At 39.2% G+C, this 27,872-nt stretch overlaps 1 protein-coding gene across 1 annotated transcript; it reads left to right on the forward strand.

The window, feature by feature from the left end:
* The first annotated feature begins 2,555 nt into the window (after positions 1-2,555).
* Positions 2,556-27,499, forward strand: jph2 (junctophilin 2). Its single transcript, XM_044210003.1, has 6 exons — positions 2,556-3,436; positions 6,198-7,014; positions 20,520-20,638; positions 22,632-23,557; positions 25,244-25,344; positions 25,455-27,499. Exons 1-5 carry the CDS (start codon positions 3,058-3,060, stop codon positions 25,322-25,324), a joined length of 2,322 nt encoding a protein of 773 aa, XP_044065938.1. The 5' UTR covers positions 2,556-3,057; the 3' UTR covers positions 25,325-25,344; positions 25,455-27,499.
* The last annotated feature ends 373 nt before the right edge of the window (positions 27,500-27,872 follow it).

Raw genomic sequence — 27,872 nt, forward strand, 5'->3', positions numbered from 1 at the left:
AAAATGCAGCCCAAAGTGCTTAACAAAACAAGATTAGATTAAAAATAAACAATAAACAATAACAATAGTTAAAAAATATACAAAATAAATACCAAAGGCAATAGAAAAAACAAACAAAGCAAAAAGAAACAGTTTGATAAAACATAAACAATGATACCAGCAAAGTCAACCCAAATTAAAAGCCAAGTTAAAAGATAAAATAGTTTGCTGTCCTGAGATCCAAGGGGAGGGTGCTCCACAGTTTAGGGCCATGAAAACAGAAAGCAGCCTCTCCAGACTTCTTGTGGGACACTTTAGGTACTTCTAAAAGAAAGGCAGTGGAAGATCTGCGAGTTCTTGTTGGGACATAAAATGAGAAGCAGTGGCTCATATATGACGGTGCTAGATTATGTAATGCTTTGTAGATAAGTAAAGGGATTTAAAATCAATTATACAGGTAGCCAGTGCAGTGATGCGAGCAGAGGGCTAATGTGATCTTTTTTTTTTTGTATTGGTCAAAATCCTGGCTGCAGCGTTCTGAATTATCTGTACTTTTTAGAGAGACCAGTAAAAAGAGAGTTGCAATAATCTAAGCGGCTTGTAATAAAAGCATGTATCAGCATTTCAGCATCAATGTTCCTCAGATGAAAAAATTATGTTTTTGCAACCTTGTTAAAATGGCTGATAAAGTTAAGATCAGAGTCTAGAACAACTCCCAGATCTGTAATGTGTTTTGATTTGCTTGGACAGGCATGAGTAGCTCATTTCTCTTTTTTAAAAATGTACCCATCCAGATGTTAAATATCAGTGAGAAAGGTAGGAAGAGCATTTAAAGAACTGTGGTTGTCTGGCGAAACAGAGATATAAAGTTGTGTATCATCAGCATAACAGTGATATTTGACATTATGGTGACTAATGATGTTGCCCAGAGGGAGGATGAATAAAGAAAAGAGAATAATGAAGGAACACCGTATTCAGTGTCAAATGTCTTTGACACAAATTTGCCTAAACTAACAAAAAAATATGTCTTTCAGACAGATATGAGTGAAACCAGTCGAGCACTGTGCCAGAGAGACCCACCCATTTCTCAAGTCTATTGATTAAAATGCCATCATCAATCATATCGAATGTTTGAGTCGGTTGAAATTCTCAGGTCATTTACTACCTTTAATAAAGCAGTTTCAGTGCTGTGGTTGGTTCGAAAGCCGGACTGGAATTTATCTAATATATTCAGATGGCCTTGTAATTGGTAGTTGGCACAGTCACTAATGTCCAGGAGGCTTCTTATGGAGCAGTTTTACCAGAGCTGTTTTAAAAGCAGAGGGGAAGCTTCCTGACTGCAGAGATGTGTTGATTATTCTTGTTGTTTCAAGTGAGATGCACTGGAAGCTGGTTTTAAACAGGCTGGTAGGAACGGGGTCTAGTGCACAACTGGATGACTTCCTTTTGTTGATGGTGACTCCAGTTTCATCATCTGCTGTCACACTAAAGGATGTCAGAGTAGGTGGAGGCTCGGAGATCATCATCACAAAGAGTTGATGAATCTGTATTTCTAATACTGGATCTAATGGTGTCGATTTTCTTTTTTTTTTTTACTAAAAATAATGCAAATTTCTGACATTTGAGACCTGAGGCTTGATCATTTAAACTGAAGGCTGGAGATGGGTTCAAAAGAGTGATTGCTGATCGTACTTTTGCTGAAGTAGGTTTTTGAATGCAGGACTTTTACTTGCAATTGAGTAGTTTTACATGAATGTATTAGTATAATTACTCAAGTAAAATACGTAAGTACTTCTTCTACATCTGCTCATTACTGTAGTTTTCCAAAAAAAAAGTTTAGCACAGAGGGATTAGAAATATTTATGATGCAGTTACCGACATTCCCCAGCAGAGGGAGCGAAGAGAGTGAAGTACAGTAAAACACTGCCATGTCCCCTAATGAAAAACATTAACTCCCAATGTTTCTAAATTAAATTGGTTGTAAAATTTTTAAAAAATTGTATATTTTGGAAGTAGGCTCCTGTAGTGACACAGCAAACTCTAACAAAAGTCTAACTACGAATTATGAAAATTACAATGTCCTATGGATTTATTATTCAGCTTTTACAGTAAAACAATTGGTATATCCCAAAATATACCGTATAGGATTATACTATAACAGATATACATACAGGCCTACATATACTCTTAAATAAAGTTATTATAACATCAACCACACAGGCTCTAATTTCCTATTGGAATATTGCAGAAATATTATCCGGATCCCATTTGACATCAAGCCATAAGATCTATGGGACCATACAGGAACATTAGTGGGGAATTAAAGAGAGTTATCTAATCTCTTTCATCAAGCTTAATCGCCAATTAGAGAACAATTACGTTCAAACTGCATTAACTGCACGTACTGCATGTGTGCAGGGGGAATCTATATAGCGTCCTGAATGGCATGTACTTCAGCCCCGAGGTGGCAAGACTCTGGCATGGCTCCTTGCAGGCAGCAGAGTAAGGATTGGGTTGTATTTTTGGAAGGGTGTGTGTGTGGTGGATTGGTCGCCTTGTTAGGTCTGTTAAAATATTCCCAACAGCAGCGACTGTTAGGAGATAGCTGGGTGGCAGGGACAGGGGGAAAGGGGCTTTTCTCTGTGGCCACCTGGGAAAAGCCATGTAAGATCCCTGGCTTGTCGAGACATAAAATACAGAAATAATTCGATTTAATAACCGGTAATGCAAAAATCTGTAAAAACAGATTCATTTATTCATGAGGAAATCTGTGGATACATGAGGGAAATCGACGGATCCAAGAAGAAGACGCTGGAGTATTAAAAAGAGGACAGAAAAACAAAAGAAAAGTTACTGTAAAGTGTGAAGTGCGCACCGGATCTTCATGGACACGCTCAGAAATCCCCAAACCAACTCCAAAAGAAGAAACCCCGACATGTTCAGCACCAAGGATATCTCCAATCAGTTTTGATGTCAGGTGAAGGTGAAGTCAGACTGACGGAGGTTTTATCTTTAGCCAGGTAACAGACTAAAACAGCTTTACTTTCTGGTCGGTGCGTTATCTGGCTGCGGTGAGGCATGAGTGGAGGTCGCTTTGAGTTTGACGACGGCGGAGCTTATTGCGGAGGCTGGGAGGGAGGCAAAGCCCACGGCCATGGCATCTGCACCGGGCCCAAAGGCCAGGGCGAGTTCTCCGGCTCCTGGAACTACGGCTTCGAGGTGGTGGGAGTCTACACCTGGCCAAGCGGAAACACCTACGAGGGGTACTGGTCGCAGGGGAAGCGTCACGGTCTGGGATTAGAGACCAAAGGACACTGGATTTACAAAGGGGAATGGACTCATGGCTTCAAAGGGAGATATGGGATCCGGATCAGTGTTGGCAGTGGAGCAAAGTATGAAGGAACATGGAATAATGGGCTTCAGGATGGATATGGAACAGAAACATATGCTGATGGAGGTGAGATTTGCAAATTGAGACTTTTGAATTTGTTATAGTGCAAATAAGAAGTGGTGTCGGAAGTAAAAGTAAAAATACCACAGTGTAAAAATACTCTGGAATGTAGTGGAGTAGATGTATAAAGTAGCATAAAATGGAAATACTCAAGTAAAGTACAAGTAGGCCTGCCTTAAAATTGTTCTTTAAGTAGGCTACTTAGATCCTTTACTTAAGTAAAAGTAAAAATACCACAGTGTAAAAATACTCAAGTAAAAGTCCTGCATTCACGTGAAAGTACAACGGTGTGAGCATCAAAATAAAATTGGCAAAGGCAGTTCTCATTATGCAGAATGGTCCATTTTAAAATCATGTATATTATAATATTAGATTATAATTATTGATGCATTAATGTGTTCATCACTTTAATGTTGCAGCTGGTGAAGGTGGAGCTAATTTTAATTACTTTATAATATTTGCCTCTGAAATGTAGTTGAGTAGACTTACGAAGTAGGAGAAAATGGAAATACTAACCGTAAAGTGCAAGTACACAAAACTGTACTTAAGTACAGTACTTGAGTAAATGTTCTTAGTTACTTTCCACCACTGAAATGTAGAAATGTGCATTAAAATTGTAGATGAAGCATTCAGATCCTTTATTTAAGTAAAAGTAGCAATACTACAATATAAAAATACTCTGTTACAAGTTAAAGTCCTGCATTAAAAATGTCACTTAAGTAAATGTACATAAGTATTATTAGCAAAAAGTAAAAGTATTCATTATTCAGAAAAATGGATGTTATATTAATACTGTACATATTATATTACTGAATTATTATTATTGATGCATTAATGTGCAAGCAGCATTTTACTGTTGTAGCTGGTCGAGGTGGAGCTAATTTTAACTTTTTTATATACTGTTGGGTAGTTTAATCAATAACGATGCATCAAAATTTATAAGACGATCATGTTTTTATGTTCAATCTTCATCTGAAAAGTAACTCCAGCTGTCAGACAAATGTAGTGGTACAGTACTTATAGTAAATATACTTTGTTACTTTGTTGTGGAAGAAGTACTCAGATCCTTTACTTAAGTAAAAGTAGTCCTAGACCCACCAAAATGTAAAAATACTCTGATACAAGTAAAAGTTCTGCATTTAGAATCTAATTTTAGTAAAAGTACAGAAGTATTATCAGCAAAATAAACATCCAAAGTAAACATACTTGTGCAGAATTGCCCCTTTCAGAGTGTTATATTATTATATCTATTATAATATTGGAACATTATTACTGATGCAGTATTTAATGTTGCAGCTGGTTGAGGTAAAGCTAGTTTTAACTACTTTATATGCTTTTTAGCTATAGAAATGCATTATTTGTTGATCGTATGTTGTGTATCTAAAACCTGAACCTGCAAAGTAACTAATAACTGTACTTGTCAGATAAATGTAGTGGAGTAAAACATATAAAGTAGCATAAAATGGAAATATAAAAGTAAAGAAGGACTTCAAAATTATACTTGAGAAAAATTTTCCACCAGTGGATTGCACTACAGTGTGGTTATGTTATGAGAGGATGATAACTAAATCATGCAACAGTACTACCAAAACCCCTCAAGCCAAGTGTGGCTATATGGTCCATTGCACCAAGCTCATCGCAGGCGACGTGGAGACGAATCACTGAGGAAAAAACGGAGCAGCCTGATGATCCTCATGGTCGTTTATGATGTCTGTGTGTAACCAGAAGAAAATATCACCCTGCTGCTGTCAGTCAAGAGAGGCGCTCAAAGCTTGTTGGAAATCAAACCCCACAGCAGTATAGTTAAAGCATAGTTAAATCTATTAATATTTTTATAAACTAATCAGTTTATATTGTGTTTGTTAAACCTGAATCTGCAAAGTAACTAGTAACTGTAGTGAGATAAATGTAGTGGAATATAAAGTGCAATATTTCCCTCTGAAATGTGTTGGAGTAGAAGTATAAAGTAGCATAAATGGAAAAACAAAGTATAAAGTAGTAAAATGGAAATACGCAAGTAAAGTACAAGTAGCTTAAAATTGTTAATACTTGAATAAATGAGCTTCTTTACTTTCCACTAATGATCATCAAGAGCTTGTTAAAATAAATGAGACTTTTCACACTAAAGATAGCCTTGACATTCTGGCAGAAATAAAAATACGGGTAGTTTTACATGGAGTGAACTATTTTCGCTCCTTAGTTTTAGCAAGCCATGTTTAAAAGTCTTCAGCCACGCTAGCAGCTCTATGGAGGCTCTTAGGCAGAGCAGTGCTTTGAACTAAATGCTAACATCAGCATGCTAACATGCTCAAAATGACAATGCTAACATGCTAATGTTAAACAGGCTTAATGTTTACCAGGTTCACCACCTTAGTGTAGTGTGTTAGCATGCTAACATTTACTAATTAGCACCAAACACAAAGTGAGGCTGATGGGAATATCATTAGTTTTGCAGGTAGTTGGTCATAAATCAAAGTATTGGACAAATTACAAATTTTACCTGATGATTGCGCTAGATGAAAATCAGGGGATCACCAAAATCATTAGGATTTATCCTCTAGGCGCATGTTTAGACCAAAGTTCCTGGCGATACATCTAATAATTGGTGAGAAATTTAAGTCTGGACCAAATTGGTGGACCAACAAACCATCCAAATGACATTGCTATCCCTAGAGTCACGCTGCTAGCATGGCTAAAAAGTAGCCTCTGATGTTTGGTCTGCGGTGTAGCTTGAAAAGAATGAATCCCTATTTTCTGATGTTTCCAGGTACTTTCCAGGGTCAGTTCACTGGCGGGATGCGGCATGGCTATGGGGTCCGTCAGAGTGTCCCCTATGGCATGGCAGCAGTTGTCCGCTCCCCTCTTCGCACCTCCCTGACCTCCCTTCGCAGTGAGCACAGCAACGGCACCGTATTGCAGCAAGACATCCCCATCATCACCACCACCAACGCCTCAGGTGAGGAGACACCCGTCGCCACCCCTACACAGCTGGGACCGTCCCGTGGAGGCTTCGCCCTCACTCTCCAGGTGGACCCAGAGGCTGTGAAACCCAAGAAGAAGGGCCTATTCCGCAGGGGCTCCCTGCTGGGTAAGCTGAAGAAGTCCGACTCAAGTACCTCGCTGTCCAGCCAAAAGAGCAAGATCAGCTTCCTGAGGACGGAATCAGCTCTCAGCTCCAACGCCAGCGACACCAACTCCACCATCAGCATCGGGGACGAGAGCCTGGCCGGCGCCGAGGACTTCCCCCCAGTGGAGGCTGACATTGACGCCACCACCACAGAGGTCTACATGGGCGAGTGGAAGAACGACAAACGCTCAGGATATGGAATAAGCGAAAGGTCCAGTGGGCTGAAGTACGAGGGCGAGTGGCTGAACAACCAGAGACACGGCTACGGCTGCACCACCTTCGCCGAGGGAGGGAAGGAGGAGGGCAAGTACATGAACAACATGCTGGTGAAGGCCATGAAGAAGAGGGTGATCCAACTGAAGGGAACCAAGATCAAGCAGAAGGTGGAGCGGGCGGTGGAGGGCGCTCAGAGGGCTGCAGCCATCGCCAAGCAGAAGTCAGAGATCGCCGCTTCCAGGTAAGAACAGATGAGTGGAGACATAATTCTCCTTTTTCATCTTGTTTATCAGGGAATCTGTTATCTGAATACTGTTTTCAAGGATTACATCTCATGTATTACTATTACATTCAAGTCACAGTGCTACGGAGCCCCGAAGGGTCACAGTGGGAATTTGTTTTTGCGATCCCTCGCGATCATTTTTGCATTCCCTCTGATCCATAGGAACAGTTAGTGTGTTGGTCCAGTCCAGTTATAATACACTGCCAGTTTAGGGGAACGCTCTGCAGATACAACAGAAAGGAGAGATGATGTGACACTTTATATCATGCATTTATTGCTGATATTACTCCTTTCAAAAGGCCGAGCACCGACAGTACACAGCCGGTGCCTGTGAGCACAGCTGCAACTGCTCTTTCTGGCTGTGCTGGCTGACGCTGTGGCAGTAGAGAAGGTTAATGCTCGGACTACGGCTGCGTTTGTGGTTGAATCTATGATGCTCTGGATATGGCTACGGTAGCTGTACTGTGACTACTCTTTACCTGTTAACATTAGCCAAGAAAGCCTCTTTAAGCCACACAGGATCTGAACCTGCAGTGCTTCTTTTAGATATGGCAGATGTGAAAACAACACAGGAGTTCAGGAATACAGTAGCTTCGATGAAACGCTCAGCCAGCACAACCAGGTCAACTCACTGTACACACAACCCCTGCATGTAGTGTTACACCCATTATAAACTAATATGTCACAGTCGTAATCATAACAACCAAAGCACAGCCATGGCTACAGCTACAATCACAGTCTGTGAGAGAGCTAGTTATCTATCTAGACAGATGCGCGTCTGAGCCAGACACAGCTGAGGGTGCACCCACCCACGCTGTGGTCACAATCAGCAGCGGTCTACTACATAATACATTATACTATACCATATTACAGCTCAGCCTTTCTCTATATGGATCAGGGGAAATGCAAAACTTATTGAGAGGGATGGTAAAAGTATTTCAGAAAGAAAATTCCCCACCGTGACCTTTCAGGGGCTCAGTACTGCACCAAGCATCTGTTTTTCCAAAAAATAATTCTCACACTCCAGTGATCTTTGAAAAACCCAAAACTTAATTTAACAACACTTGCAGCTCTACTGAAGGTATTTCCAGAATCCTCAAAGACTCTTCAAACCATCTGGTTGAAAAAAATATTCCATCTGCAGCACGACAAAAAATACTTTTGACCCCGTTTCTCAAGTTATGTCTCTGTTTCCTAATCCAAACAAAGATGATAGCCAGAAATGACATACAGTATGTCCATGCTCAATTTGTACAGAATTTAAAAGTTTTATTATCCATTTTTATTTGTCTATATTGATGTTCATGCAAAATAATGTGTTTATCTTATGTTGTACAAAACGAGAAAGGAGATATGTCTTTTACAACTACGTGAATATGAAATATAGTTGAAACTTGGGAAACGAGATAAAAATCCTTTATTTTTTCGTGCAACTGATGAAACATTTCTTTATCCAGATGATTAGAAGAGTCTTTGAGGATTCTGTAAATATCTTCAGAACATCAGTAAGTAATGTTAGAACGCCTTCTGGGTTTTTCAAAGATCACAGAGTATTTCAGAGAAATGGATGCTTAGTGCTGTGACTCAAATGTAATGGGAAAACATGAGAGGCACAATCTAGGGCAAGGTTTACTCAAAGGGCAGTGTACGAAAGTAAATGAGGTAACAGTTCATGGAGACAATAGCAAAAAAAAGTGACACTTCATTCATTTAAAGCCACTAACTCCCTTTACTGACTCTGGCTGCTGGTCACAATAATTCCCATAATAGAACCATTATTTACCGTTTATTTAATAGTGAGTGCAGTGGCTAAAATGGCTGTTTAGACTAACACTGTTTAAACCACAGGATTTCATATCACACTCTGGATGACCAAATGTTCAAGCCCATTGTGGTTTTCCATAATGGATGTAACACAAGTTGTTAGGACTTTTCTCAGTTTAGTTTTTGCAATGATTGCTCCATTAGAAAAGAATAGAAAGAATCTACTTTGTTCACACTGTAACCTCACAACTTTTCTCCCTCTGTGTCTCTGTGTTGCTAAATCTGTCTGAACTGACAGCGTAAACTGTGTGACATTTCAACAACTCAAGACTGGACTAACTTTTAAAGCAGCACTGACCAGAGTTGCAGCCGTAAATGTTTAAATAACTGATTTCATCTTCACCAGTCTTCTTAGTGGGTGTAGAGATGGTGGGAAAATGTTTTTTAAAGCAGGTTAGTTAGTTGTAGCAGACAGAGGATTCAGGTTTTTCATTCGCTTTTCCAACACCATAATGCAACACAAGACAAAATCTTACAGTAAATCACTGAAGAACACAACAACTCTGGACTCAAATGGGTGGCTAATACAAATAAAATAGGACAAACCAATTACAGTAAAAAATAAATACAACCAAGATCGTTGAAATATTTACTTCCTATTATGTTTCTCTCTTTGTATAAATAAAAAAATGAGACCAGTGTCCATAATTAATTTCAACCATTCAGCAAAATCAGGCTTAGTCTGACTCTTTCAGAGGATTCACTTGCTTCCATTTTGGAGAAACTTTTGCATTTCACTTTTACATTTTAGCTCATCACTTCCTGAGTGCCCAATACTCAATACTGACTCCAGAAATTAATTTAAACAATACAGTATGAACATGTATGGCATCTCAATTCATGGGGCTGGAAGAATTTCATCAGTTGCATTTGTAATGTGTGTATTTGCTTGATGAAACAGATTTATATTTGCATTAAATCACTATTATGTCTGTCCGTTACAGCCAGGAGACAGTTATCTTAGCTTAGCATAAAGACTGAAAACGGGGGGAAACAGCTAGCCTGTCGAAAGGTAAGAATATCTGCCTGCCAGCACCTCTAAATTACTAATTACCACATAACGTGTCACTTGTTTGTGATCTTTAGAGGCGCTGGTAGGCGGATATGAGAGTGGTATCTTCTCATCTAACTCTTGGCAAGAAAACAAATTAGCATATTTCCCAAAATGTCAAACTATTCCTTTAACAACTAACTTACTGGAGTTAATTAAGCTATTTGTGACTTGATATAATGTTGTGACAATTTTTTTAACAAAATTTGACACTTGGTTGACTTTCTGATGACACTTTTGGTCCCTGAGGTTGCAGAGATGTTGTTGCAAAATCTTCACAAAAATGGTTCGCTGTTGGTTTCCCAGTGTCCTTACAGCACCGTTCCACCTGGTGTTCACTGTGAAAGTGTGAAAAGCATATGTGGAAGTGTACACTGTGACAAATGAGTCCTCTGTATTGTCTATGAAACCATGAGTTTATCATTATAAACTGCAATTAGAGCAGTTGTGATCTCAGAGTAGAGGTTTTCATGTCCTATATAAGCTATCAAATATATACAGTATGTATCTATTTAAATAAACATGACAGATAGATTTGCATACATGTAAAATATGATAATTAAAATTTTACCCTGCTTTAGTGTGGGCTATATATGAGTTAGGGGTTTGTTAATTTATGGTTAAACTTGTCGTTTTGGTATTGATATAACAAACCAGCTCTAACATGTTAATTAGTGAGCTTAGAGGTGCTGGTAGGTGGCTTTTTTAAACTTTGGACAGAGCCAGGCTAGCTCTTAACCCCTGTTTCCAGTCTTTATGCTAAGCTAAGCCAACCAGCTGCAGGCTGTAGCCTCATATTCAGCAGACAGATTTGACAATGGTATCAGTCTTCTCATATCTTCAGCATATTTCCCAAAATGTCAAACTATTCCTTTAACCTAGTGACAGACCATTCCCATTAGCACATATCAGTGTGACGTGTTGAAGAGCTGACTGTGAGTAATCGCCTGCCTGAAAAAGAACGTGAAGAATATTTAAACCTCTTTCTAATCACAGTGTATTCTGAAATCAATTCATATGAAATCAATCAATTAAACATGTTTTTCTTACATTGTATATTGTACACGTCTACCTTCAGTTAGTCTGTGACCGTACAAGGCGGTGGTGTTTTTGTCCACAGTCGTCTTCAGCACCTGAAATAAGCCCAGTGTTTACAGCAGTGAGACTTGCACTGATGGACTGCAGACCCCTGTCCCAGCAGATTGAAATCTAAATATTGTACTCCAAAGATAAGCACTATATAAGAGTTATGGGCCGATGTTCATTGTGTCAGTGCTTTAAGCTCACCTATAGCACATCCACTGGCGCCTGGACAGAGCTGGGAATGGCAGCAAACACTTTATGTAGGACTGCTTTCAGAAACACCTTTACAAACCAAACATGGCCTCATAGTAAATATATCTTCACCACATTCTTGAATATGTAAAAGACAAGTGGTGGAATGTAACTAACTACATTTACTCAAATACGGTAATTAAGTAGAGTTTTGAGGTGCTTTTTCTTTATTACGAGTATTTTCATTTTATGCTACTTTATACTTCTACGTCACTACATTTCATAAGGAAATATTGTACTTTTTACTTCACTACATTTATCTGACAGCTGGAGTTCCTAGTTATTTTTCAGATTACAATTTTACATACAAAGTTTATAAAACACAATGCATTTTTATATATTAAACCAGTGGTTCCCAAACCTTTTGGCCCATTGCCCCTTACGAAAAAGCTGGCTGGGGCCTCTTGTCACATGTTTCACAAAAGAGAAATTTCCCCTCTAAACTTCTCACATGGTTTCATTTAAATAACTGTTAAATTATCCAATATTTCACACAAAAAAACTACTTAGAGATTAACGTCAAAACAATGAATCCAAATTTGTGTATCAGAGCTTTGTTTTTATTTCTTTCCTCTGCTGTTAAATCATCTCACGACCCTTCAGATTTATCGTGTGACCCTTTGAAGGAACTAAACTAGCTAACCGTATATAAGTAGTTAAAACTAGCTCCACCTCGACCAGCTACAACGGTAAAATGCTACTTACACAGTGATGCATCACTATCAATAATTAAAAATATGTCAGTCACAGGGGCCATTTTCTGCAGAAAGAATACTTTTACTTTTGATACTTTAAGTACATTTTGCTAATAACACTTCAGTACTTTTAAGTAGGATTTTGAATGCAGGACTTTAACTTGTAATAGAATATTTTAACATTGTTGTATTGGTGCTTCTATTTAAGTAAAGGATCTGAATACTTTTGCTACCACACTAACTAAACAACAGCCACCCTTGAGTGGTCCTGCGAGTTCAAATTGAAATCTGTTATTATATAAGCAGTGGAGACATGACACATCTGTTCCTGGCAGTAGTTTCCTCACTCTATGATCCTTTGGCAATGAAGTCGACGGTTAAAAATACATGTACAACCTGTGCACTGCATGGGATGCCAGACCTGGCCTCTTCAAGTCCAGTTAGCTAAGCATTCTGTGGACACTCTGTGGACATTGTTCTGTTGCGTGGGCTGGCTGAAGGAGGACCTGTGTGGCAGGACAGGGTGTAAATGACGCACACACAGGGCCCCTGTGGTCACAGAGGAGCCCTGACTAAATATGGACAGGCACACTCTTGCTGTATCACAATCACAGGGGAATGCAACAGCTGATTATCCCCCCTCCCCCTGCCTCCAAACCCCATCTTTCTTGTCTAGTCACATACACACACACACACACACAGACTGTTTTCTTATGCTGAATCGCAGCGGCTCTTTATTTTTGTCTGCACACCTATTTCAGGCTTTTACTTTACTCGCTCTTGTCCTCTTTTAGCAATTAAAATACTTGCTACACAGCTCTGCTTGAAAAACACCAGTCAGCCTGCTGATTTAGACCGTTTCTTTCACCCACTGTGTGCTTTAGCTCCACTGCTAGCCGGCAACAGTTTAGAGATCACAGATCTGGGTCCATCTTGCGTCAGCAGTGGTGTCAAATGGTTCCACGGATATAAATATGACACAGCTCATAAGCAAGTGCTTGGGTATAAAGGGTTAGCGTATATATGTACCACACCTAGCTTTAGTTGTGCAGCTTGGATTACATACTGTACTGCTGATACGAGCATTTTGTGTTGGTGAGCGATCAACATTTGTAAACAAAGTTCAATTCTGACCGCAGCTCAGGACTATTTGCAGTCTGTTTTTATGAGTTACTTAAAAAATAACTGATCAGTAATTAGAGAAATTGATGCGATCTCTGAAGCTATGTGACCTCCTAGCAATGTTGCAATAATGAGGTTGCAATTAGCTCTTAATGTATGTGTATTTTGGCAAAGAGATTTAATTATACCCTGAAACATTTAGTCGTCTTTTTATAGAAACTAAATCACTCTTTCACACTCCCTCTCTCTGTCACACACACACACACACACACTTGCTACACAGTTGTATAGGACCCTTCACAAAGATCCAGTGGCACATGCCAGAATGACAGATTTTCTCTTGCCATTAGCAGCCTCCAGGGCAACTGCAGCGTGACAAAAAACAAATGGTTACAAAACAGCAGAACCTATTTGAAGAAAGGCTTTTACATTTGCACAGGCTCTAAATTAAGATTTAAGGTGTAGATTATTCTGTGATCTCATAGCTTTGGGTGTTGAAGGCAGTTTCTTCACAACTTGAGTTCCTTCCTACAGCTGACGTCTCATCACTCCTCAGAGTACAACAAGCGTCTCCTCAAGGCAGCCCTAAAAGCATAAAGGGTATTTAGGTCACAGTGTCAAATGTCATGTTTGGTTGCAGAGAAGCACTGGAGGACCGACACAGACTGCAGCAGTTATACAACTTAAAGGGCCACTCTGGCTAATTTTGACCTGAATCCTTTTGTTCTATTGTAGGAGGGGGCTTTTAAAATCCGACAGGTCTGTCTGCAGTGGTGGAAAGTAACTAAGTACATTTACTCAAGTACCGTATTAAGTATAATTTTGAGGTACTTGTACTTTACTTGAGTAATTCTGTTTTCTGCTACTTTTTTCTTCTAATAAACTATATTTCAGAGGGGAATATTGTACTTTTTACTCCACTACATTTATTTTAAATCTTACTTACTTTGCAGATTCAGATTATTAAAACTAAATAAAATCAACTAATAAATGATTATGTACTATTATGGATTAAACTACCCAGCAGTATATAAAGTACCTTTACCAGCTGCAACATTAAAGTGATGAACACATTATTGCATCAATAATTATAATCCAGTAATATAATATACACAATTCTGCCAAATGACTACTTTTACTTTTGATACTTTAAGTATATTTTGATGCAAATACTTTTTTACTTTTACTTATGTAAAATTTTGAATGCAGGACTTTTACTTCTAACAGAGTATTTCTACACGTCGGTACTGTTACTTGTACTTAAGTAAAAGATCTGAGTACTTCTTCCACCACTGTCTTTTTGCTAATTAATAATAGATTACATAGAACATATGATGTGGTTGACTGCAGAAAACTTAAAGCAGCTTTAATCAATATTTTTATATTAACAATGGACACATGACACGTGGATGTGAAAGGATTTGCTCATAGTGATGAACCCACATGAAAGGATCACAGACTCTGCAGTTCCCCTCAGCTCTACAGAGCGTTTTAGTGTCTTTCAGCTAATGGTTTTGGTTTTGCGGTCGCATCTTTACAGTTTACTGGTTCATTCTCGTCTCTCTCATTAGCGTTGTTTTTTCCCACAGCAGGCAGCTGTTTAAAGTGAAAAAGGTCCTAAAACCAACTATACACTACATGCTCAGCACCAAACAGCAGACAGAGAGCAAAACAAAGCTAAAAGAGAGTGAATATTGGACTTACTCACTTATTCACCAGGTGGCCAGAAACACGACTCCAAATGAATGCTAATGTTGCTTCGGACTGCTGGATGTGTAAATAAGCAACAGATTGCAAACAAATTCTCTCTATCAACTTAAAAGATGCTAAAATGTCAGTGTTGTGTTCACAGCTTGTTATCACTAAAACTAAAAAAAAATTAGGTTAGTGGACTAAATGCTCCCAAAGCTCTTAAATCCTTGAGACATATTAATAGTAAAAAAAGTTATTAAACTGCCTGACTCACTGACACACTTTTACATGACACTTTACAATGCAATGCAGGGGTGAGCTCTCACTCCACACTCAAGGATATGTGATGGTTAGCACTGCTCAAGTCTGAGGTTTCTGCACATTTATGGTGCTGAGAGCTGTGCTGGTGGAAGCTTTGGGGAGGCATTCACACAATCTGTGGATTGTGAAAGATGTGTAGCAGCTACATACAACAGCTTTATTATTTTTAGTGTTGGGTTTGATTCTGCTTTAGCTGGCTACTCTGGACTGTCAGAGGTGGAAAGTAACAAAGTACATTTACTCAAGTACTGTACTTAAGTACAATTTTGAGTTACTTGTACTTTACTTGAGTACTTATGGTTTCTTACCATTTTATTTTAAGACACTTTATACTTGAACTGTTGTAGTTTTTACTCCACTACATTTATCTGACAGCTGGATTTACTATTTACTTTACAGATTAGAATTTTATATATACATTTTATATTTGGCTTATAAAGTTTATAAAATACAATGCATTTTTATATATATTAAACCAGTGGTTCCCAATCTTTTTTGTTCATTGCCCCTTACGAAAAAGTTTTTACTCCTCTACATTTATTTGATAGCTACAGAGTTATACTTGATCTGTTTATTGTCATCTTGAAAACATAAACAAACTGAAAAGACAATATTTGTAACAGTATAAGCAAGTTCAAAGATGAACAAGATATAGTTACTTTGAAGATCAAGATTTTACACACATGAAGCTTTTAAAATATAATACATATAATGACCAAACTGTCCAACAGCATATAAACTAGGTAAAATGAGCTCCATCAAAAGCCATTCTCCCTAATGAGTGTTTTTTGCTGGTAATACTTTTGTAAGTCTACATAAGTAAATTATGAATGCAAGACTTTTACTTATAATGGGGTCTGTTTATAATATGGTATTGCTACTCCTACCCAAGTAAATGATCTCTATTCTTCTTTCACCACCGTGTACAGTGGAAGAAGTACTCAGACGTTGTACTTAAGTAAAAGTACAGGTGCCACAATGAAAAAGTATAGAAGTATTATCTTCAAAAATATACCTGAAGTATCACTATCCTTTCAGAGTGTTACAAGAATATATACATTACATTATTGGATTATTATCATTGATGCAATACTGCGTAAGCAGTATGTTAATGTTATAGCAGATCGAGGTGGAGCTCATTTAGTAAGTACTTTGTATACTACTGGGTAGTTTAATCTACAACAACACATGTAGCTAATGAATGTAGTGGATTGAAAAGATTAACATTTTTCCCCTCGGAAATGTAGTGGAGTAGAGGTATAAAGTAACATACTGTCAATTTTAAATACTCAATTGAAGTACAAGCACCCGAAGCTGCACCTAAGTACAGAACTTGAGTAAATGCACTTTGTTACTGTTCACCACTGCTGAATAATAAACTCCATTCAGATCACAGCATTTACAGATCCACTGCGAGTCAGCTATGAGGTGGAAGATAGTTTGCCGTTGTAGGAAGAAGCCATTTGTCATCATCCTTTCTCCTCCGCCCACCAACTGGCGACGTACCCAACAGAACTGACTGGCTGCCATCTTTTGCCAATTGCCAACAATTAAACACACTATTCTGTGTGTGTGTGTGTGTGTGTGTGTGTGTGTCCGTGCACGTGTGTGTGTGCGTGTGTGTGTGTGTGTGTGTGTGTGTGTGTGTGTGTGTGTGTGTGCTCTGCTAACGGGCTGCTCACGCCATGCCTCCTGTGTTATTCCTCTGTGCCATAGAGCTCCATTGTTGTCCAGAAACTATTAAAAACACATCAATGAGCCGCGCTGTTGTACTGGGTGACATGTTCCTTCATTACCATGAACACACACACTGCAGTTTATTTTGACTCAGTCCCACACACACCGTCCTGCTGCCCCAAACACTCACTAGAGCGCCACATGTATATTAATCACTGAAAATAGTTTGACCTGTTTGACTAATGTTTTATAAAAACTACAGTGGCCAGCTGTTTTAGGAAATTACTGAGCCTTTGTTTAAATCAAAATATATATTTGTGACCTGTTTTCAAAGCTTCACGTCTTCAGTAGGAACAAATTGGCTTGGGCCTGAGAGCCAAAGACCAGCTGGGGAAGTAAATATAAATTCAATTTAGAATATCGCCAGACTTATCCTTTAATATTAAGAAGTTAGTTCAGGTTGGAATCAATGGGCTTGGGGCTGAGTACCACAGACAGCGTAGGAAAATAATAAAGCATTGATAGAGAGATTGTATGTTGTGGTCTTTTGTGGGATTTGTTGACAATAAGAAAAATATAGAATAAAGTTAGCCTTGTCCTTTAAGAGACACACACAAGTTTACACAGCCAGACCCACTTCATAAGTGGTAGATAGTTGGCAAAATGGTGTATAAGTGTGTTTCTTTTATGTGTGTGTGTGTGTGTGTTGTATTTGTGGGGTATGACTGAGGTTTAAATTGTACCATTGCCTTGGGAGTTGTTGCTAAATAGCAGCTGTTGTTATTATAACTCTGCCTTTAATGAACGATTTCAGTGCAATTATAAACATGTGAGATTTGACAGAACAGGGTTTAGGGGTTCCTGGAAGAGGAGGTGCTGACTTGTGTGTGGACAGGTGGAGCTCATCGATCTCAAACAGGGAACCTCAGGAGTCTCTAATTGTTCCAGTGGGAAGCACCTTCCCCACTGAGTCTTCAAGTGGACCAGGGAGCTATTTTCAGCTCAGTGTAAAGTTACAGTATGTCAAGTATCCACAGAGTAATCGCAATCAGTACTTCTCCAAGTTAATGTGGGACAAATAGCAGTAGCCTTGAACTCTCAGCATTCAGATGCGGTGTGGCTCAAGGGATGTTAATGTCGGTCCACACTGAAATATCCCAGCCACTATTGGATCGTGGCCATGAAATTTTGTACAGACATTCATGGCCCCCAGTAGGATCCCCTAACTTTTCAGCTAGCGCCACCAGCAGGTCAAACGTTTTCAATTATCCAGCTGAATATTTCTACTTCTCTGAGGTGGATTGGCACAAAGTTTGGTACAGATATTCGTGGTGCCCAGATGATGAATCCTAAAGTCCCCTGACTATTCCCCTTGCATCACTCATGAGGTTGAGTTTTGTGGTTTTGAATAAAATGTCTCAACAACTATTGAAGGGATTGGCATGAAATTTGGTACACACACACACACACGCGCATGTTCCCTAAAGGTTGAACTGTAATAAATTTGATGATCCTTTACCTTTACCAGAACCCCTTTGCCCCCCTTCGCCTGGAAGAACTGGACTTGTTGCGCTAACACCCCCCATGCAGGCACACGCATTCTGCACGCACACACGTGCATGTGCACACACACCCACGCACCCATACACACACACACATTCACAGAATTAGTAGAAGGCATTGCTAATCTTTTAAAATAAATTAACATTTTTTTGTTTAGAATCATATCAGAAACATAATAATAATAATAATAATAATAATAATAATAATAGGAAGTAAATATTGCTATTATTTGTATTGTGAAAGTGTGCTGCCCCATTTTTGTTGTATTTATAGTGTATTTTATTTGTACCTTTTTGTGTTTATTGGTTTGTCTTATTTTATTTGTATAAGCTATACTTATGTGCCCAGATTTGTTCTGCTACATGTTCTTCAATGATTTAAAGGGGAAAGCTTGAGAAACACAGGGAGAAGGTTCAGAATTACGCAAGTGTTGCATTATGGGTAAATCCTCCCCAATCTTCAACTGCTGGTCCAAACTTTTGTGAAGCTGTTTGCCTCACTGATGTACTGATTCCAGTGACTTCGCTCTCTTGTTGCCCCCTCTCTGTCTCGCTGTCACACAGAAATATGTGTGATGATGGAACCTCTGTGACTTGCCAGCAATAACTCATTGTCTTGCTGGGGGGGGGGCGATAAAAGCATAATTTATTTCTGTCCCAGACCAACAGCAGATAAGGACACCTCCTCTCTCGATAGCTAATAATACTAATGAGCCATATGACAAGCAGCCACCAACCCCTGGCCTTCATTTAAACATGATTGAATACTATAAACAAGCCCTGTGCTGTGGTATTTTTGGTCAGTCTTAAACAGTTTTAAGCCATCATCTCTAAGGGTTTCATATTCAAGGTCCGTACTTTGTTTGATCATGAAGGTCAAAGTCATGGTCAAAGTGCATTAAAACATACATAAAGATATGACATAATGACAAATAAAATACAGTAGAACAGATATTATACTTGTAAAACCAAAGTTTAGTAATGCATATTATTTAACTCTCACTGAATCTTGCATTATCATGTCACTGCCTTTATAATATAGCATTCTGATAATTTTACAACTGCATTGTCAACAAATCTGCGAGGTGCAGTTGCTTCTTGAGCAACCTGATTGATGGGGGAGAGCGCACGAGTTGTCATACTAGAGCTGCAAATAACAATTATTTTCATTATCAATTAATCTGCAGATTATTTTCATAATGAATCAATCAATAGTTTGGTCTATAAAATGTCAGAAAATAGTAAAAAGTCAGATCCCAAGGAACTGTCTGCCAATTGCTTGTTTTTCTGACCAACAGTCCAAAACCCAAAAGATATTCACTTTACTATCACACATATACAGAAACGCAGCACATCCTCACATTTGAGAATCTTAAAGTTGTGAATTTTTAGTAATTTTGCTTAATCAGAATTGTTGTCAACTTATTTTCTGTTGGTCATTTCAGCTTTATGTGATACCTTTTTGGTTCAATTATGTTCTGCAGAAGTGTGCCATTAAACTGTTATTATAGTCCAGAAGTTTATACATTTTTAAGAGTCTACAGAGTTTTGCAAACACAGGCGACAAGCCCTCGTCTGAGAAAGTGTGATGTCATTCACTTTCTTGCCAAGAGTTGAAAAGATTGATACCACTCTCATGTCTGTACTGTAAATACAGTATGAGACACAGCCAGCAGCTGGTTAACTAAGCTTAGCATAAAGACTGGAAAACAAAAAACTGACAAGTTGTGGTTTTACGAGGAGTTATGTGCTGGAGCTGTTTTTTGGTTGATGTTTTTTTGTACAGATAAAAAAACAAGATACAAAGTGTCAATCAGTCAGCTTTAGAGGTGCTTATAGGTGCTAATTTTGTTACCTTTGGACAGAGCCAAGTTAGCTGTTTCCCCCCGTTTCCACTCATTATGCTAAATTAAGCTAAGCTAACCATCTCCTGGCTGTAGCTTCTTATTTAACGGACAGAAAGCAAACAAGCATATTTCCCAGAATGTCGAACTCTTCTTTTAAACCCACATTGATGAATTCGAAACAATGTACAGTGTTAAATGCTATTTTCAATGCATGAATGGACTTCTTTGAGATTATAACTCATGCCACTAATAGTAAAATGAAAATAAAACATCTGGATGATTGACGTGGCACCAGTGATTTGTGAATTGTGAATTGTGTTGCATCTGTCCCCCGTAGGACGACCCATGCAAAGGCCAAGTCAGAGGCAGCTGAACAGGCCGCTCAGGCCTCCAACAGTGAGTCCAGCATTGCCAGACTGGTGGCCAAAGAGCTCTCCCCTTCCTTCTACCAGCCAGGTCAGTGGACAACAACTTCTCATCTAATAACATGCAAAAATTACAAACTTCAGGGCTATGACTCATACACAGACTTGTATTCAAGCAGTTATTTTTTATCTAAAATTGGATGTCATAAAAGATTTTTCTCGTAGAAAGCTCATATTTGCCATCTTTCCCAAATGCAAATGCACCACAAAATACACACGACATACTATAGCTCTATGTTTGTGGAGTAAATAGCACACACGTCGATATTTTGAGATGGTATGACATTAACAACACTTACTTGCTTACTGTATGACATGTTTTGAAAGAAACAGCAAATATAAACTGATAACTGATAACCACGCATCTAGTTTATAATGTGTCCCTGCTACCTCCAGCTTGAGCTAGCAGATCCGTGACTGAGGCTCACCACAAGGGTAGTCGCATTTAAATGTCTAAAAAAGGAACATCTTATTGGGTCGAAGGGATCATATCAGTTTCATTGCGCGTCTGGCGACACACGCTTACACATTCACACAAAAGTAGCCCAGACACGTAGGAGCCTCTTGCATTTTTCTCTCGCTTTCTCCTTCAGCAGCGAGCTTAAAAGAATCAGACACCGACAGAAAGTCATCCAGCTTTCTGAGTGGCTGTCGAATTGTCTCTGACTAACACTACAAATGGATGAGGCCTGGCTGAGTCCTGCTATGCATTCTTCCATGAAAGATCTCACCAAGGAGACAACAACACAGACATACAGTGTCAGCGTGTGCACCATCTGGTTTATTTGCACTGGGAAAACCAACTCATCAACTTAGCCCCACACTTTAAAGGATAAGGCTGGTGATATTATATATTTTTCTTATTTTCAACAAATGTCATGAAAAGATCAAAACCTCCAATTACTTGATCCTACTTACAAGTATTATCTGTGTATCCAAAGCCTGATTCCTCTGTGCCATAGAGCCCCATTGTTGTCCAGAAATTGTTAAAAACACATCAGTGAGCCACAGTGTTGCACTGGGTGACATGTTCCTTCATCACCATGAACACACACACTGTAGTTTATTCTGACTCAGCCCCACACACACACCGTCCTGCAGCTGTAAACACTCACTAGAGCTCCACATGTGTATTAACCAGCAGCTGAAAATAGTCCCCAACAAATACACAATTTACTCCTATTTGAGTAACATTTGCTAAAAACTACAGTGCCCAGATCTCTTAGGAAATTGATTTGCCTTTTTTTTATATAGTGAAGTATATATTTGTGACCTGTTTTTAAAGATATACATCTTCAGTAGGAACAAAATGGCTTGGGGCTGATAGCCAAAGACCAGGGAAGTAAATATGAATTAAAAATAATAGAAAATATGGAAAGACAGACTAAAATGCATTATTGGTGTTGGTTTTTGCATGAGATATGTTGACAATAGCGGAAATTTAGAATATCACTAGCCTTATCCTTTTATATTAAGATGTTGACATAAATATTTTCCTTTTTTTCAGTTCTTATGGTTACGTGGTTTTCTGTGGTATTTTTTTTTACACTTTTTTCTCTCTGAAATGTGAGCAAAATGCAACCAACTTTTCAAGGAAAATGTGCATTGAAGTTGAGAATTATTAATAAGGGTAGCTATAGTACCTGTAACTCTAACAACCTCAGTAGCTGCTTCCTGTGGTCACAGGAAATTAATGTAGTTTAGGGAGAGGATAGCAGGCGATTATTAAAAAGTCAGTTTCTATAATGACGTCCAGTTGATATTTCATACTGTAGTCGACTGTAATTAGTCTTGTGACAGTAAGGAGTGCTCCATGATAATCGTGTTAACTGGGAAACATTGTTTTATGGTAATCACACTAATTATTAAACAGAAAATGCTAATTTGGCTGACTCATATTTATTAAATGTTTATAAGATCACATACTCTCCACTGCTGATCATTGCTCTTCATATATTGAGACTCTGTGAACGACTCTGTGATGAGACAAACACTAATATACTGATTGAATTGGTCTCACACAGGTCCAGAGTATCTGAAGAAGAGAGTGACACAGGAGATTGTGGAGGGCACCGATAACACAGAAACTGTCATGCATGAGCCGCTGCTAGCTGAGGAGGAGCCCCTGCCCACGCCACCCGAAAGCCCACTCATGAATGAACTGGACGGCCTCATGCCTGGCTCATCCCCAGGCCGCACCCCCTCTCCCAGCCCAGGCATCATCAGCAAGGAAGACCCCAAACTCCTCAGTCCAGGAAGCTGGAATGAAGACAAAACCAGTAAAGGTGGTGGCAGTAAGGGTAGCAATAAACCCAACAGCAGGCCCAGTAGTCGCCCCACTACCCCTTCAACCTCCCTTTCTGCTCCCGCCTCGGCTGCACCTGAGGGCGGAGGGGCCCCCAGCAGTCGTGGCCCCTCTCGCACTTCCAGCCGTCAGAGCAACAAGAACGAGCAGGGCTCTGACCTGGAGATCAAGCCCCTGCAGAAGTTTGACTCCGAGGCAAAAGCTCCAGACGTCACTCCTGCCGCTGCTGCCCCTGTAAGGAATAGCCTCATCTCTCCAGATGAAGAAGAAGCCCCGTGCCCCAGCTCCAAAGTGTTCTCCAAAGCTGTCACCCCCGAGCCTAAAAGCCCCGAGGTCAAAACTGAAAGAGCTCCATCAGTCCACGAGCGAGCACCGCCCGTCTCTGAGAACAAAGTGGAGTCCAGGGAGGTGAGCAGACCTTCCAGCAAAGCAGAGACAAAGCCACTACCAAAACGGCAACCCAGCCCAGCTCCGTCCCCAAAACCTGCGCCCAATCTTGAGCCAAAAACAGTACCAAAGCAAGTGGAAGCCAAAGTCATTGTTGCCAAACCAGCCCCAAAGGTGGATCCCAAAGCAGAAGCCAGACTGAAGGCTTTGGTGTCGAGCCCAAGTAATGGGGGGACTACAGAGTCTTTGGAGCTGGAGGTAAGACAGTAAATATACACACTGACTCACATTTTTAGGGCATGTTAGCAGCGTGGCTATAGGGTGGGCAGTGTCAGTCTGTCAGTCGGTCCACCACTTTAGTCCAGACTGAAATATCTCAACAACTATTGGACAGGTTGCCATGAAATTTTGTACAGATATTCGTGATCCCCAGAGGATGAAGTCTACTGACTTTGGTGATCCCCTGACTTTTCCTCTAGCGACACCCTGAGGTTGACATTGATGGTTTTGAGTAAAATGTCTCAACAACTATTGGATGGATTGGCATGAAGGATGAAGTCTACTGACATTCGTGATCCCCTGACTTTTCATCTAGCGCCATCATCAGGTCAAAATTTAAATTTTCCAATACTTTGGTTTATGACCAAAAACCTGTAAGACTAATTACATTTTTGTACACACAACTGTACTGTGTGTTTAGTGCTGATTAGCAAATGTTATCATACTAACAAGCTAAACCAAGATGGTGAACATGATAAACATTATACCTGCTAAACATCGGCATGTTAGCAATGTCCTTGTGAGCATGTTAGCATGCTGACATTAGCATTTAGCTCAAAGCACAGCTGTGCCAAAGTACAGCCTCACAGAGCCGCTACTGTGGTTAATCTGTGGTATCTTAACTTTTAGCCTTTTTTGATTAAAAATATAGCTTAACATTGACAGAGTAGAGTAAAAGTCTGGACATCATCTAAAGCCATGAATGTCAAAGTCACCTTGTCTCGTCTAAAGAAAGCACTTCATTATGACTTACATTTCCATCAAGTGCAGGTTAACTGTCTTATTTCAAAGTTGTCGCGCTGCATTATGAGGATACACTCTTTAAGATTAGGTCAATCAAGACAATTTATTCATTCTGATGGATACAGTTTTCTGGTGGAAGTGTTGTAGAGTGAAGGCTGGAATGCAGTATAAAATGTGAGGGAAATAAGGCATCAAGGAATGGCGTGTTGCAAAAGTTTATCTCTTTCTCCCTCTTAACATGACATGCACCATATGTTGGCTGCTAGTTTTACAGGGCTTTCATTATTAGTGTTGTCTAGAATGGTTTCCAGAGTATGTATCTGAGAGATACAGTTAAATCAGTTAAAACCACTGTACCATTACAAATTGTTTACACTTTCCTGTTAAATATTTGATTTTTAAAAGGATTAAAGTAATAATATCACATTTTGGGGAAATATGCTTATTTGCTTTTTAGTTAGATGAGATGAGATTGATATCACTCTCATGTTTGTCTGTTAAATATGAAGCTACAGAAAGGAGTCGGTTAGCTTAGCTTAGCATAAAGATTTAGTGTGTTCACTAGAGAGCTTTAGAGATGCTGATTGACAGATTTTTTTTTTTATCTTTTGACAGAGCCAGGCTTTCCTCCCGTCTTTATGCTAAGCTAAGCTAACCGTCTCCTGGCTGTAGCTTCATATTAAACGGACAGATATGAGAGTGGTATTGATTTTTTCATGTAACTCTCAGCAAAAAAAAAAAAGTGAATAAGCTCATTTACCAGAAATGTAGAAGTATTCCTTTTAGTAGTACTTTTAACAAACCTTCAGTAATTCTACACATTCACAAGGTGTGAAACTTAACAGTAGGCATATAGTCTTACTGTTGAGTTTATTTTGGTCAAACATGACCTCATATCTCATATGTTGCTTTCTTTTCAAGGGCCCAAATACCATAATGATCTGCATGGTTATCCTGCTCAACATTGGCCTGGCCATTCTCTTCGTACACATTTTGTCATGAGACATTGTCCACCACCTCAGGTAATAAATGTTCGATGTCAAAAACCTGCTGGGAAAAAGAAAGTGATCCAGAGAAAATAAAATGTACAAATTCAATAAAGAGTGAAAGGACAAATGTTGTTTCCCTGCAGGTCACCAGCAGTGTTGGAGAGAGATGGCCTGCCTCCTCCTCAGTTAGGACCAGAGATCAAAGAGACCGCTGAGGAGGAAAATCAGCCTCACGCAGACAGCCGCAGCTCTTCTACAGGTTTTTGTTGGTGTGACTGCGTGAGGCTCTGTGAAGCTCCTCTCTTTCCAGAGGTTTGACAAACTGAAGGACACTGAATGACTGAAACGATTCAGTACATCTGAATATGATGATGTTTGCATGTTAAAGTCGGGGCTGCGTGGTAGAGTATGTTCTCTGTGCTTACACTGGAGAAGCAGGGTGGCACTCAAGAAGTCTCAATTACAACTTTGTCACAGTTTGTCACAAGTGTGTCAACATTTTGCAGAAAAGGCTTTTAACTCAATCCTTAATTGGCACATGCTGCCTGGCTCTCACAACACCGAATCAGGCAGATTAGACAAACTCAGTAGATAATTACGTTTCATCACAAGATATGTTTGTTTGTATTATGTAGTCGCCGGCTGAAGGAATGTTGATAACATATGCAGACTGAATATTCTCTCCACTGTGACTTAAACTTGATTGTTTAGACACAAAGACAACGGCAGCAGACATGTGAAAGATTAGGGAGTGATAACTGCTACTATCATTGTTTCAATTATCTGCAATGTGGTTAAAAGGCTTAAAAAGATTCATTAAGTGGGAAATGTGTGTGTCAGTCGCACCAAGAAGCTCTCCAGAAAATACTGCTGAAATACTGCAAACTGTAATCCAATGCTACTGTAAAGCCAGGTTATTGTTTTCATCTTGTTGCTCTTCAGTCTCATAAGAAAGAGTCCAAAGCATCATGAGTTACATTTCGGGCTAACTGCATTCTGCAAAATCTGTATTTGAGACTGTGGTGTACTACACTGTGAAATTTAACTGGGATTTATATGCATTTATTGTCATTCTGCTGCTTTGGTTTGGGAGCTGATGAACCAAATAGAGAAGGAAAATAGGAAGATTATGAGTGCCACTGCTATTGTGTATGTACTGTATGTTCTTTTGGTGTTTGTCATACAGTGTTGTTCAGCACCCAGGTGGTTTTTAATGAGAGTTGTGTATGTTTTGCAATAGAATAAGCAAGCAGACAGGGAAGCTGGGATTTATCTTATTTAAAACAATCACTGTATGTTGTAGTAAGGTTGCTCAATCTACAGATTTATATTAATACAATAGTAGCAGCAGGAGGTGGGTTGGGATGATGTGTTTGCCTGTGAGCTGTTGTAGCGTTCATGGTTTCATGTATGTTTCAGTGTAGAAAACTGTCCCCACTGTTCCACCGCATTGTATTCAGGGCCTGTTGTACTTCAGAGCCAAATATTCAGTTCAACTTTTGTACGCATGAGGGCACTTTGTGTGTATGTGTTTGTATTTTTGTACCATTTTGAAGTGCACATCTTTTCAGCATTCAGAAATTTTCTGTCATAGGACTTTTGTTAGACGAAATATGCAACCCTAAATTTATTTATTTCGCAAAGGAGTCAGATTGCCTCGTGATTGTGAGACGGAGAAAAACACAGAATGCTTCTTAACTCCATGTCTTACATTGACAAGAGCACTCTCCAGGTGTGCTGTTTAATATTTCTCTATTGTTCTTTTACCCACGAAAACATGGGTTTTAAAAAGGACAGAGGGTTTTAGCTGAAATTGTTTTGCCTTTGAGTTTGCAAATGAACACACAGACCACTGGTTGTGCATTGTTTTCATGCAAAAAAAGGAAAATCTAGTTTTAATGAATCTCCCATGATCTCATATTTGGAATACATTTTTTGGCCTGTAGTTTAACCATAATCTAAATGCATTAATTAATAACAGAAGAGACAAATTGGCAGATGAACTCAATGGTTAAGTGCAATAAGAAAGTATTGATATAAGTCAGTATAATGTAGAAGACATTTTGTTTTGTCTGTTTTAGTGCATTTAATGAAATCAAATAACACTGCTGAATTTGAAGAAATGCATTTGTGTAGCCAAACCTGGTCAAAATTACAAAGCTGAAATTAAATAAAAACTTTTACAACACTTGTGAATGTGTTATGTTTTGGTTAGTCAGTCGGGAAACAAGTCTATCGTATGCATCTTCACCTCTTCTCTCATGTTATGTTGCCTCTCTTGCTTTACAAGTTTCTAAACTTATCCCAATAATGTTTATTATACAGTATCATCCATTATCCAGAAGAAATCTAGTCTAGTAACAGCAGAACTAAGTATTTTTAAACAGCACCTGTCAGCATGACACCCCCCTATCCCTCCCGTGGGCCACAGTGAATACCACACCCTATTTTAAACCAGACTGGGGTTAGGCCTCAGTTCTTCTCAAGTAGTTCTCACATAAAAGCACAAATCACACCTTAAAGTAGTGAATGTGAGATCCACAAATGTTATACTGAAAAAC

Source organism: Siniperca chuatsi, linkage group LG10 (genome assembly GCF_020085105.1).
Source record: "Siniperca chuatsi isolate FFG_IHB_CAS linkage group LG10, ASM2008510v1, whole genome shotgun sequence".
Classification (NCBI taxonomy): domain Eukaryota; kingdom Metazoa; phylum Chordata; class Actinopteri; order Centrarchiformes; family Sinipercidae; genus Siniperca; species Siniperca chuatsi.

Bases quoted from the DNA above. Each gene is read 5' to 3' on its own strand.
- jph2 (XM_044210003.1), top strand. From the start codon at position 3,058: ATGAGTGGAGGTCGCTTTGAGTTTGACGACGGCGGAGCTTATTGCGGA. The intron at 20,639-22,631 runs GTCAGTGGACAA...GGTCTCACACAG, and splicing joins CCCTTCCTTCTACCAGCCAG to GTCCAGAGTATCTGAAGAAG. The intron at 23,558-25,243 runs GTAAGACAGTAA...TTTCTTTTCAAG, and splicing joins CAGAGTCTTTGGAGCTGGAG to GGCCCAAATACCATAATGAT.